Source organism: Musa acuminata, chromosome BXJ2-6, assembly GCF_036884655.1.
Source record: "Musa acuminata AAA Group cultivar baxijiao chromosome BXJ2-6, Cavendish_Baxijiao_AAA, whole genome shotgun sequence".
Taxonomy (NCBI): Eukaryota; Viridiplantae; Streptophyta; class Magnoliopsida; order Zingiberales; family Musaceae; genus Musa; species Musa acuminata.
The window spans coordinates 34,653,897-34,665,035 of record NC_088343.1 but is presented as its reverse complement, the minus strand read 5'-3'; the positions used below and the strand labels follow the sequence as shown (position 1 = coordinate 34,665,035).

The window sequence follows — 11,139 nt, the reverse complement described above, 5'->3', positions numbered from 1 at the left end:
TAATATTTAAACTTTATTATAGTTTACAACTAATACATTAGAATATTTTAAAGATCAATTTAAATTTATTGTCAAGTCATTAAGATCATTGATCGACATATTAATGAAAGAACTAACTAAAATTGAATATAATGATATTTGAAAATTTTAAAATTATATCATCAATATGACTGAAAAAAGTTATAAGTCCAAGAATATTAAGCATGAATGTAATTGAGTTTTTTCTTGTATAATTATTTTTTTATTTTATTTTTTTAGTTTGGCTTATTTAAATTTTACTATAATAAAATTAAGGATAAATGAAATTTAAATAAGCTAACTAGTATGTGTATTGAGAAAAAAAAATTAAGATTCAAATAGAAAAGACTTATAATATTTTAGGTACTACTAAAAGAGTGAGTAATAATAAAAGAAAGTTGAAATGTAAATCACTCATGTTTTTAAATGCTATATAAACTTATAAAAGAAAAATTTTCATAGGTAAAGTATTACTTCTATGATAAAAAAGGTTAGGTGAAGAAGGATTATGAGGTTTTGGTTCAAAAGAAAAATGTATTAGTTTGACTTTTATATGTTTTGAATCAAACGTTATAAAAGTTATTTTTTAATACTTGATGGATTGATTCTGAAGCTTTAATTTATGTTACCAATAATAAGGATTCATTTTAACATGAAAATCAAAAGCGTAAGAAATATTTATCCCCTACGCCTAGTAGGATTTATCTTCTAGCAAAAACGATACTAGTTGGGACTTATTACCTATACATAGTAACAATTCATTTGATAGATTTTGAGTATGTATGCATAATTTTAGAATTTTAGTTTTTCTATCTAAAATTGTCAGTATATTATTTTTCTTTAGTGGTTGTAAGCTCAAGATATTTATGATTCAACAAAAGTTAACTTTTAAATTCTATATGAGGTCTATACATAATTAATGTGAATCTTAAATTTACAATGATCCTATAATCAAATATTAGAATAAAATATAATTTCATAAACTTCTTAATATTATATATGCATATATTTATAGGTCACTCCATATTCTTTATTTCAGTGGAAAGAAATATTTTATCACTTTTATAAATTACATATTAAGATATAACTATATAAGGTCTCAATCTATTAACAACTTTAAGTATATATAAATGAAGTCGAAAGATAATTAAATAGAAAAGTTAAAATTATCGGATCTAATATGAGGTGATAAATTTTATGATACTTACGATGAGTCTGGTCATAATTTTAGTTTTTTTATTAAATTTTAAAAAAAATAGGATATTTATACTTAGTATATTTTATTAGATGTACCACAATAATACTTAAAGGTGAAATCATAATCTTATGAATATGATTAAGAGTATGATAGATTATTCTTCTATACCCGGATCAATTTTATAAATAACTTGAATATGATTACCAGAAAGTCAATTTTATAAACTTTTTTCAGTTATTGATTAATAAGAAACCGGAGACATTTACTATTTAGGATTGTCTTGCATAAGAATCTTTAATTCAAATAAAAAAAATTGAATTCAATGACTATTTTTGAGTATTTTATTATTTATTCAATTAAAAAAAAAAGATATACATTTTATTACTCTAATCATAAGGATATAATATGGAATTCCTAGAAAATGATTGCTATATGAATTATTTTAACAAGTAATTACTAAATGATAACATATTTAAAAAAATAAAATATTATTAACTTGAGACAAGATTGCAAAAATTCTGCTCACCAAAGCTTAAAATAATATATAAGAATTGAGGCCAGTTCAATCTTAGAAAAAAATATATTTGATTCTTCAATTTTTGCAGAAGCAGCAAGTGGACCGTCTTATTTACATTTCTTTATATGTATAGTAAATTGGTACGTTCAAACTTAGATATGAGGTTTTCAATATTGTTAACGCAATTTTTAAGTAGCCAATGTGAAGAAACTTCTTTCTTCAGTTTATGAGATTTAGATCATCACTTTCAATTTTTAAATTAGTTATTATTTCTTAATAGCTAAAACTAAGCTTCCTTTGATTGCCAATGCTTCATTGAGCTTTGCCATCCAAATTGTCATCGACTTGCAGCCTGCAAAAATACGACTTTTAATACTATCTTTGATTAAAAATCTAATTTTATTCTTATCCGTAGATGCATCATAAGCACCATCTGACACCAATAATACCCGAACAGCAATATTACTAAATGATGATCGGAGGTCAACGCAAAGAATTGACTATCTCTCTGTTTGTTCTCTTTGTCTTGACTCAATAAATTGAAGGTCTGACCCCACAATTAGGCCAATGGACGTATCTATCTGTCCTATCCTTTGGACCTAATGCACCAATTAGGTCAAGGCCTTACAAATAATAAATTAAGACTCTCTGGAGACGTAGACACGAATTCTTGTTTTCTTTGGTTAAATTCTCCACACGTCTTATAATGATTCTCGACCCTCAGCTGAGACACTACTTATCCCTTGTTAATTTGACGGTGGAAATCACACAAACACCAATATTTATCGTAGCACTTGACCTTGGCAAGATTCACATACCTATGCACTTGAATTTTTTGGTTCATGGACCCTCCTCCCACTGCTGCTCACCGAGTCACCTTGTTATCTATTCCCACTTTGGTCACCGATCAACATCATGTCATTAATGAAGCCGAACATTTTCGGCATCTCCATTTATATTCACACATAAGATAACCATGTATCACATGGTCTTCTCCGTGTAGTTGTTGCTTCGAACCACTAACCAGCCTACACAACACCCTTCGACATTGGGTCTCACTGGTACTCGATCGAGATGTTCCCCTGTTGCCACTAATATTCTTCATGCAACTGACTCTTTTGACGGCCCGGACGAAGTCTGACCGGTCAAATGCGACGCCAGAGGGAAGATCCCATCCGTCTGATCTACATCGGACGGGCAAATCTCGCGCCAACGAGACACCGAGAGGTCAAACTTGACGCTCCCGCGTGTCGAGTGGCATATGGGATCCACACCGCAGGCGTGTCACGCGGTAGGAACCCGAGGGTCACGTGACGAGGCGCGGTGGGCCACGGGGGCGGAACTGTCGACAGTGGCTGCGCACGTTGATGTCAGGAGCCTGAGCACCGCGAGATCTCAATCGAACGGCTAGTGCTGGTTGGAATCTCAGGTCGGCAGGGTTAACGCCGTCAGGTCCGTCGAGTTCGCGGTCAGATTGATCTGAGGGTCGCCCAGTCGGAAACGCTGTCAAATGGTACGGTTAAATCTCGCTTTCTCGGTGTCCCCTATAAAGGCGCAGCTAATGGGACGCCGTGAGCAGAGCAGCAACTTTTTCCACTAGAGAGGAGAGGGGAAGACGAGCGAGGCGAAGAGATTCTTTAAGAAGGTAGGATCGGTGACCTCAAGGTTTATTTTTATACGTGTCTCTAGTTGGTTTGCATGGCAAATTTTTACACTTGAGGTCTAATTTTTGTTCCGTTGATTCGTGCGGGGGTTCCCAAAGATTTTCGCGAAATCTGTTGAATTCTGCTGGTTTTGATTAATCTTTCTGTATTTTATGGTGATTGGTGATTGAGGCTCGTATGCGAGGTTGATCAGGCGTTTCTTCTTACAAGCTATGATTCGTTAGGGAAACAAGTTGCAAACTTTGATTGTTGATAAAAAGCAAAAAAGTCTTCGCTTTGTCTTTGCTTTTACCTTTTGGAGTTGGATGGGTGTATGTTATCCGTTGTTAGGCTTGAGTGGGTTTGCTGTTTAAGGTTAATATGACGTAAAAAATAGGATCGTATGACTTATATTCTGACACTTGCTTCTTTCCCTTTTTCCGTTTGATTTTTTTGATGTTTCCTTAAATCGTGTTCTTTCTGAGAGATATTGATTATCTGTTCATTGTTTGTGAATAGAAATTAACAATCTTACATGAAAAGATGAAGAGGGAAATGACTACCCTCTCATTAAGTTCTGCAGTGACGCATAAAGTTTTTTGCAAACCTTTGATGCAAATCACTTGTGCTCAGTGTTCCCCTGATGCTTTCTTCCAATATCATCAATATTCTGCATTGCTTACCCCTATATAAAAGAAAAGAAAAACTTGTCACTAGGATGATTCTCTTTATCAGCCTTCACTGCTCTTCACCATCTTCTATGCATATAGCCTAATCCACATGTTCAATGCACAACCAAGAAATATCAGTGGAAATGAAATGGGTTTTTCACATATGTTACATTTGTGCACTGATTAATTCTTCCTGTATGGAACTACATTGGTTTCTTATTTGATATAATCTTGTCATTTTAGCAATATATATTATTTATCAGTGTAATTACAGTTATCTAATGTGAAGTTAAATGACATCCATCGTAGTAATTTCAGGATTTGCAAGTGAGGACTAACCTACAAAATATTTCATAAGTCGGGAATCTTTGGAAAACCACTCTTGGATGATCCAAAGATTTTGGCCTACTTCAAGGATCTGGAAAATATTGTGTAGAAAAGGATTTTGTCAAAAAGTTATTCATATGGTTAAAAAAAATGGAGGCTTGACTAGCTACGATTGGTCTCAAGTTTCCAGTAACATACAGTTTTCTACCATATTTCTCGGCAGCCTACCACATTAGGACCTTATCAAGTTTTGCTTTTTTAAATGAGACATTGTATTTTAGTTCATGTCTTGCATAAATCAATTTTGGAACAAAACAAAATAAGTAACACAGAATTTTATAGTGATTAGTCTAGACATGAAGATATTCTAATTACAGAGACAATTAATAATACTGGGATGCTCGAAAACAACACCAGGAAGGAAATCTTCAATTTGCTATATATAAAAGGCTTACACCTAACAATGCTAGAGTTGGAGTTTGATATCAATTGTTCTGGATGATGGATCATTGTTGGTGCACTTGATACAATCTGGCAATAAATGTTGATTATTTTTCAATAAGACCTATCATAGTTATCTGTTTTTGTACTTCTAGGATGGATACTTGGTAAGGTGAAAGAGGCAGGATGCATGAAGTGCTGGGATGGGAGACTGATTAGAATTCTCAGAGGGGTATAGGCGGGATGCTTTATCCTAGAATTATGTCGTACTACTTACAGTCTACTTGAGCTCATATTAAAAATAAGTTATTCAATGAATCTCAAAGGAAGAAATGGCAAGAATAGTTACACTCTGAAAAATCATGTCCATTATTTCTGTCAATGAATCATGGTCATTATTGGTGGTTGTATGATCTTGTCGTGATACGCTTGATTGTTTTGATCTCCCTCCCTCCCAGAGTTCATGCTGTCTTTCTTATGTTCATGCAATAATTTTAACCAGTGTGAAAATTAAATTAGCCCCCGAACTGGTATATTCTTGATGGGCATATCACTGTGGTTTCACTGTTATAAAAAATTAAAAAGCCATGTGCTTGTACTCTCCTAGGCAATGTTATTTTTGTCACCTCAGAAGCTGTTAAAATTCTTCATTACCACATGTGAAGCTCTTAATTTCTGCATTAAGACATCCAATGAACAAAGAAGGTTTTGCTAGTACGAGGGCTCATCATCTGTGCAATGAAAGAGGAAATCCTCAGCATAATTCATTCTGTATAACCTAGAATATTGGATTAGAACTACCATCCATAAATTACTAAGGAATTGTGAAAGCCCAATGCCAGTAGGTGACTAGGCAACATATTGCCATATATATGTAAACTTGTCGGTTATGTTACGAGAGAATCTGGTCAATTGTGCCAATGAATCTTTCTTTCTACTTCTTTTGATCATTAAAGTATCATCGATGTGGTTGTTAGGCTTTGGTAAGTGCCATTTAGAAGAATGTAATGTTTGCCTCAAGCTCTTCAGTTTCTGCACTAATGTTTTATGTAAGAATTATGAACATAGAGTATGTACATATGCTATGTGTGAGAACAATTTCAAATTAAGTTGCTGTATGCAATACTGCTATCCTCTACAATTGCAGAACTGCTTAAGAATGAATGAGAGATACTGTAGGAACCAGGAGTTTTGCCTGATCCACCTTTGAGACCCTAAAAATTTCTCAGTGCCTTTGGCCACTAGCTTAAAAGATAAGTATATAAATAATGTGGCTCCCTAAACTGCATAGACAATAGTCTCTTTCAAGACTTGGGTAGCTATGTGATTCATTGGTTTTAAATTGACTGATATGTTATTGCCTTCATTCTCTTCCTCCTTTCTTTTTCCAGTAATTATATGCATCTTGCAGTAATGATCTCCTTTTAAGTCAGCTGTAGCCTCATTTGGTTTTCATTGACAAGCATGCTTTTATGTGATATTTGATTGAGGCTGTGTTCCTTTCCTCTTTCATGCACAGATATCTCATGCATAGTTGATGCTCATCCTTCTAGCATGGACTCTCATCAGTTATATGGAATGACTGGTGCAAATTTATCGTGTGAACACCCTTCTCCAAGAAATCTAGTGCTTATTGAATGGACACTTGATTCCACAAAATCAGCTCTTGGCAACTCACCCAGCTCCCCTCTTTCTAGCCAGTTTGAGTGTGACAATTTGTCTGTGCCAAGCAATATTCAGGATCAGCACAGCTCCACAGATACCATCCCAGGGGTTAGCCTCTCTGGGTACTCTCCATTGGACACCGACAGCAGATTCAAACCGTCGCAAGTTCAACTTCCAGAGGGTATCCAGATACAATCCAATTCACTTTCTGCAGCTTCCAGTCAGAGCATGAAGCACGCGTTACAGGAGATTGAAACTGCTCTCATGGCACCGGATACAGATGAACCAACAACCAGCACTGATCCTGAGTTGAAGGAGAACAAGCAAACTCAGCTGCCAAAGCAGCGGTCAAGAACATGGACCCATGAAATCCAGTTAGAATCTCCTTCTCTAGTCCATCCTTGTTACCTCTCCGGTAGAAATTTGAATCCAAGTCATGAAGTGCGTCCGGAGAAACGTCTCAGAGAAATGAGGAAACCATCAGGTAATGATGTGAAACAGCTTCTAATCAAGTGTGCTGAAACTCTATCCAAGAACAAGATAAAGGAATTTGAATTATTAGTTGAAAAAGCCCGAAGTGTTGTTTCTATTACTGGAGTACCTATCCAGCGACTTGGTGCTTATATGCTGGAAGGGCTGGTGGCAAGGCACAAGTCTTCTGGCACCAACATCCATCGTGCCTTGAGGTGCCGTGAGCCAGAAAGTAAGGAGCTTCTTTCCTACATGAGGATTTTGTATGACATATGCCCCTACTTCAAGTTTGGGTATATGGCAGCGAATGGAGCAATAGCTGATGCGCTAAAGAAGGAGGACAGGATCCACATTATAGACTTCCAGATTGCTCAAGGGACCCGATGGGTCACTCTTATTCAAGCATTAGCTGCAAGACCTGGGGGTCCACCACATGTGCGAATAACAGGGATTGATGATCCAGTGGCAGAGTATACTCGAGGAGATGGGTTGCATGTAGTCGGGAAGATGTTGCTGGACATGTCCAAGAAATTCAATATTCCGCTTGAGTTTAAAGGCCTCCCTGCATGTGAGCCTGAGGTTACAAAAGAAATGTTGGATGTTAGGCTTGGGGAAGCCCTTGCCGTCAACTTCAGTCTCCAGCTCCACCACACGCCCGATGAGAGTGTCGAGGTAAACAACCCTGGTGATGGATTGCTCAGGTTGGTGAAGAGTTTGTCCCCGAAAGTGATGACTTTGGTGGAGCAGGAGTCCAACACCAACACGACACCATTCTCGTCGAGATTTGTCGAGACACTAGATTACTACTCTGCCATGTTTGAATCGGTTGATGTGATGCTGCCCAAGGAGAGCAAGGATAGGACAAACATCGAGCAGCATTGTCTGGCAAAGGACATAGTTAACATCATTGCCTGCGAAGGGAAGGATAGGATCGAGAGGCACGAGCTGCTGAGCAAGTGGAGATCCAGGCTCAGCATGGTAGGTTTTAGACCTTACCCGCTTAGCCCGTATGTGAACTCAGTGATAAAGACTCTGTTGGGTTATTACTCAGATAAATATACGTTGATGGAGAAAGATGGTGCGTTGCTGCTGGGTTGGAAGAATAGGAACCTCGTCTCGGCTTCTGCTTGGCACTGATCAGTAATTGCCCATTAGAGAGAAGCCTCCAAGGAATAAAGGTCAGATCGCTGAATGCAGAACATCCACGTACGAATCTCGTGATGTATCTCGTTGTTCTGTTGCCCGCTGCCCGAGTGCTGCGTCTGTTGTTGTAATCAGAGTCTTCTGTGACACCAAACTACTTGGGAGCTTGAGAATCGTATGTATTCGATTCTGTTTTCTTCTAATCAATTTTTTGGGCCCGAAATCAAATGGGTCGGGTCTGATCGGGCTATCGATGTGAGAATATTGTTTGAAAGGAGCGTTGCGGTATCATCTACTCATTGGAATGATAATTTATTGCGATCAATAACACGTACCACGGCTCGTTGACGTCTTGTCAGTTCTCGTATGCAGTAGTTGACTTCTATCTTTGCGTTGCTTGCTGGGTCAACCTATGATTTGCGAGATGAGCAGAGGACGTGTCCATCATGTTCACTTTCCAAGCTAGAAGACAATAAGCTACTCGGATCTCTCTCTCTCTATGCAGCTCCTGTTCACATGCATGCAAATGACCCTGTTGGGATCATATATACGTCGTCTTCACGAAGAGGGTGCAACCATCGAGTATAGGATCGATGTTGAAGCGTACCGCAACCGATGGTGGTAATGCCATCATTTTGTGTGAAAGCTTTTAATTCCCTTCTTCCTCTTTACGAATACTCAAGATAAAGAGTAATCCATCAAATCACATGGTGAAATGAACCACCTTCAATTTTAATCAATCAAGTATGTACATATTTTTCCAAACTTAATCAAAATGACAAAAGAAAGGACAAGAAAAATATAGAGTCACCAACATCTATCATCATCAACAGCACCAACATGAAATTACAGGCATGCATTCGGTTTTGCTTCCGAAACATTTCTTCATACTCACTCACTGCCATGATGCTTAGAATAGGAAGACCATCGGAGCAAATGCGGGCACGACGGCGTAGTGCCTGACAGAAGCAAATGAATAGAGACCTTATTAAACTTGCTTATTCGAAAATATAGTTTTTTTCTTAATTAGACTATTCCTAAGCAGCATGCCAAGCACTTCATCGACCACCTTTGCTCCAATAAAGTATCAATGATGCCTACATCTTTCTACTCTCAACTCCTCTGCTTTTATTTCATCCAAAAAAGTTAGCTAAAAGCTTTTATTTCATGTTCCTTGGCATCTCCCTGACTGTCACACGTACACACAGTCTCAACTGCTTCCATAAACCTTCATATATATTAGAGCGAAAAAGTAGCACAAGGAAACAGCAGCAGTAGATAAAACACACATTTACGTACTGGTAGTCGTATTTGGTAGCACGAGGCACTGCTCTAACAGCCGGTTTCGCCTTCGCCTTCGCCTTCACCGATCCTCCGCTCTTCGCCACCGTCGCCGGCTGCCTCGGAGTCCCCACGGAGGCACCGTCCTCCGAGATCGACAGCAGAGACGGCCGCCACGGCGGCACCCACCCGCGCGTCGCCCTTCGAAGAAGCTTCTCCGGCGGCGCAGTCTCCGCCGCTGGCTGCGTGTCCCCAGCTTCCGCCGTCGGCGTTGGCGCCGTCTCCTCCGGCAGGGAGGCTCGACGGCCGCAAGGGAATTCCAGTAGCCTCATCGATCCCTCAGCCCCTCCCAACGCAGAATAATTTGGATTACAAGGCTGCCATCGCAGGCATCGGCCAGTCGTGAGAAGACGACTTGGTACCTCACCACTCCCGGCGATTTGGTCTGTCTATATAACCATTTCCTCGTCGGTTGACCTGAAAGTCTTCGATAAAGTAGTCATTGCTTCTGACTGACTACTCCATGGATATAACGAAGTGGTCCTCAGTGACGTTTTGCGCAATTAAAAATAATAATAATAATACTAATAATAAAAAGGACAGCTGGGATCGGATACAGTTTAGCTGGCGGAATAATATTATATATATATATATATATATATATATATTATTATATATATATATATAGTTTTATTGGTATGATAATTAAATAAATATGTTATTACTCTTTGGCAACCATTTAGTAGGTAGGAAGGGTGTAATATTTTGATAAGCCACATATAAAAAATGGGTTAGAATTAAAATTAATAGATCAATTATCTCAACATATTAAATCTAATAATTATTTGGTAATCAGCAAATAAAATCATTTTAATGGGGAACGTATAGTCACACCCTTTTGACTTTTCCAAGCACGCCAGCTAATCCCCAAATCATCTGTTATTACGTTTTCCTTGTTTTAAGGCTAATATAATCGTTGGTAGGTTTTCTATCTGTACATCATTAACAATCACTTAATTAATAAACTAATTATGATATTATTAAAGAAGTAAAATCAAAAAGATAAAAATATCTTGCATGATGCAGTACCTAGAATTAATATTCCCAGTAGAAGATTCAAGTCCATTGGTGTTTCGGTAAAAGGAAGTATTTGTTCTTAAGTCCTCTCACAGCTGGTATCTTCCAATAAATGTGTTGCAAGTCTTTGATCTCGAAGTCAAACCGCATCATCACCATCATCATCAGCATCAGCTAATCTAATCCTAATCCCACAGGTGTTTTCCCCTTAAAAAAACACACTCAGTGGCCGTCCACGAAGGAACACATTTATGGGAAACAGTAGTTGCTGACTCACTGCTCCACCAAACTTTTGGTGGAGTGAGATATTAAGATGAGTTAAGGTCACAAAGGCCCTCTCTCTCTCTCTCTCTCTCTCTCTCTCTCTCTCTCTTTTAATGTAAAAGGTAGCATGCAAATGGCATGCTTGTTATTATAAACATAAATATATTGTTAAAAATCTTTATAAGCATGCTTTTTTTATATTATTTATAAATATATTGTTAAAAAAATTTATCGACAGAGTTAACTAAGGCATTCAAAGTATATGACTCGCTCATGTTTGGTAGTACGTTGAGTATTGATATGCACAAGGCCTGATTGCCCATTGAGTATTTTTACATATGCTTCTCGCGATACATTAAAATCGCCAGATGGTAGCATGCAAACGGCATGCTTATATTTATTAAGGATAGCTACTGATTTGTC

The 11,139-nt window shown here is 37.6% G+C and overlaps 2 protein-coding genes across 2 annotated transcripts; one reads left to right on the top strand and one right to left on the bottom strand.

Annotated features, from left to right (window-relative positions):
- Positions 1-3,295: 3,295 nt before the first annotated feature.
- Positions 3,296-8,382, top strand: LOC103988957 (chitin-inducible gibberellin-responsive protein 1). Its single transcript, XM_065113676.1, has 2 exons — positions 3,296-3,378; positions 6,335-8,382. The coding sequence occupies exon 2, from the start codon at positions 6,370-6,372 to the stop codon at positions 8,086-8,088; it is 1,719 nt and encodes a 572-aa protein (XP_064969748.1). The 5' UTR covers positions 3,296-3,378; positions 6,335-6,369; the 3' UTR covers positions 8,089-8,382.
- Positions 8,383-8,529: 147 nt separating this feature from the next.
- Positions 8,530-9,847, bottom strand: LOC103988956 (uncharacterized). Its single transcript, XM_009407653.3, has 2 exons — positions 9,394-9,847; positions 8,530-9,053 (listed from the first exon to the last, which is right to left on the bottom strand). The coding sequence occupies exons 1-2, from the start codon at positions 9,705-9,707 to the stop codon at positions 9,005-9,007; spliced, it is 363 nt and encodes a 120-aa protein (XP_009405928.2). The 5' UTR covers positions 9,708-9,847; the 3' UTR covers positions 8,530-9,004.
- Between the last annotated feature and the right edge of the window lie 1,292 nt (positions 9,848-11,139).

Coding starts and splice junctions, on each gene's coding strand:
- LOC103988957 (XM_065113676.1), top strand. CDS start 6,370: ATGGACTCTCATCAGTTATATGGAATGACTGGTGCAAATTTATCGTGT.
- LOC103988956 (XM_009407653.3), bottom strand. CDS start 9,707: ATGAGGCTACTGGAATTCCCTTGCGGCCGTCGAGCCTCCCTGCCGGAG. Junction 9,054..9,393: donor GCTACCAAATACGACTACCA/GTACGTAAATGT, acceptor TGCTTCTGTCAG/GCACTACGCCGTCGTGCCCG.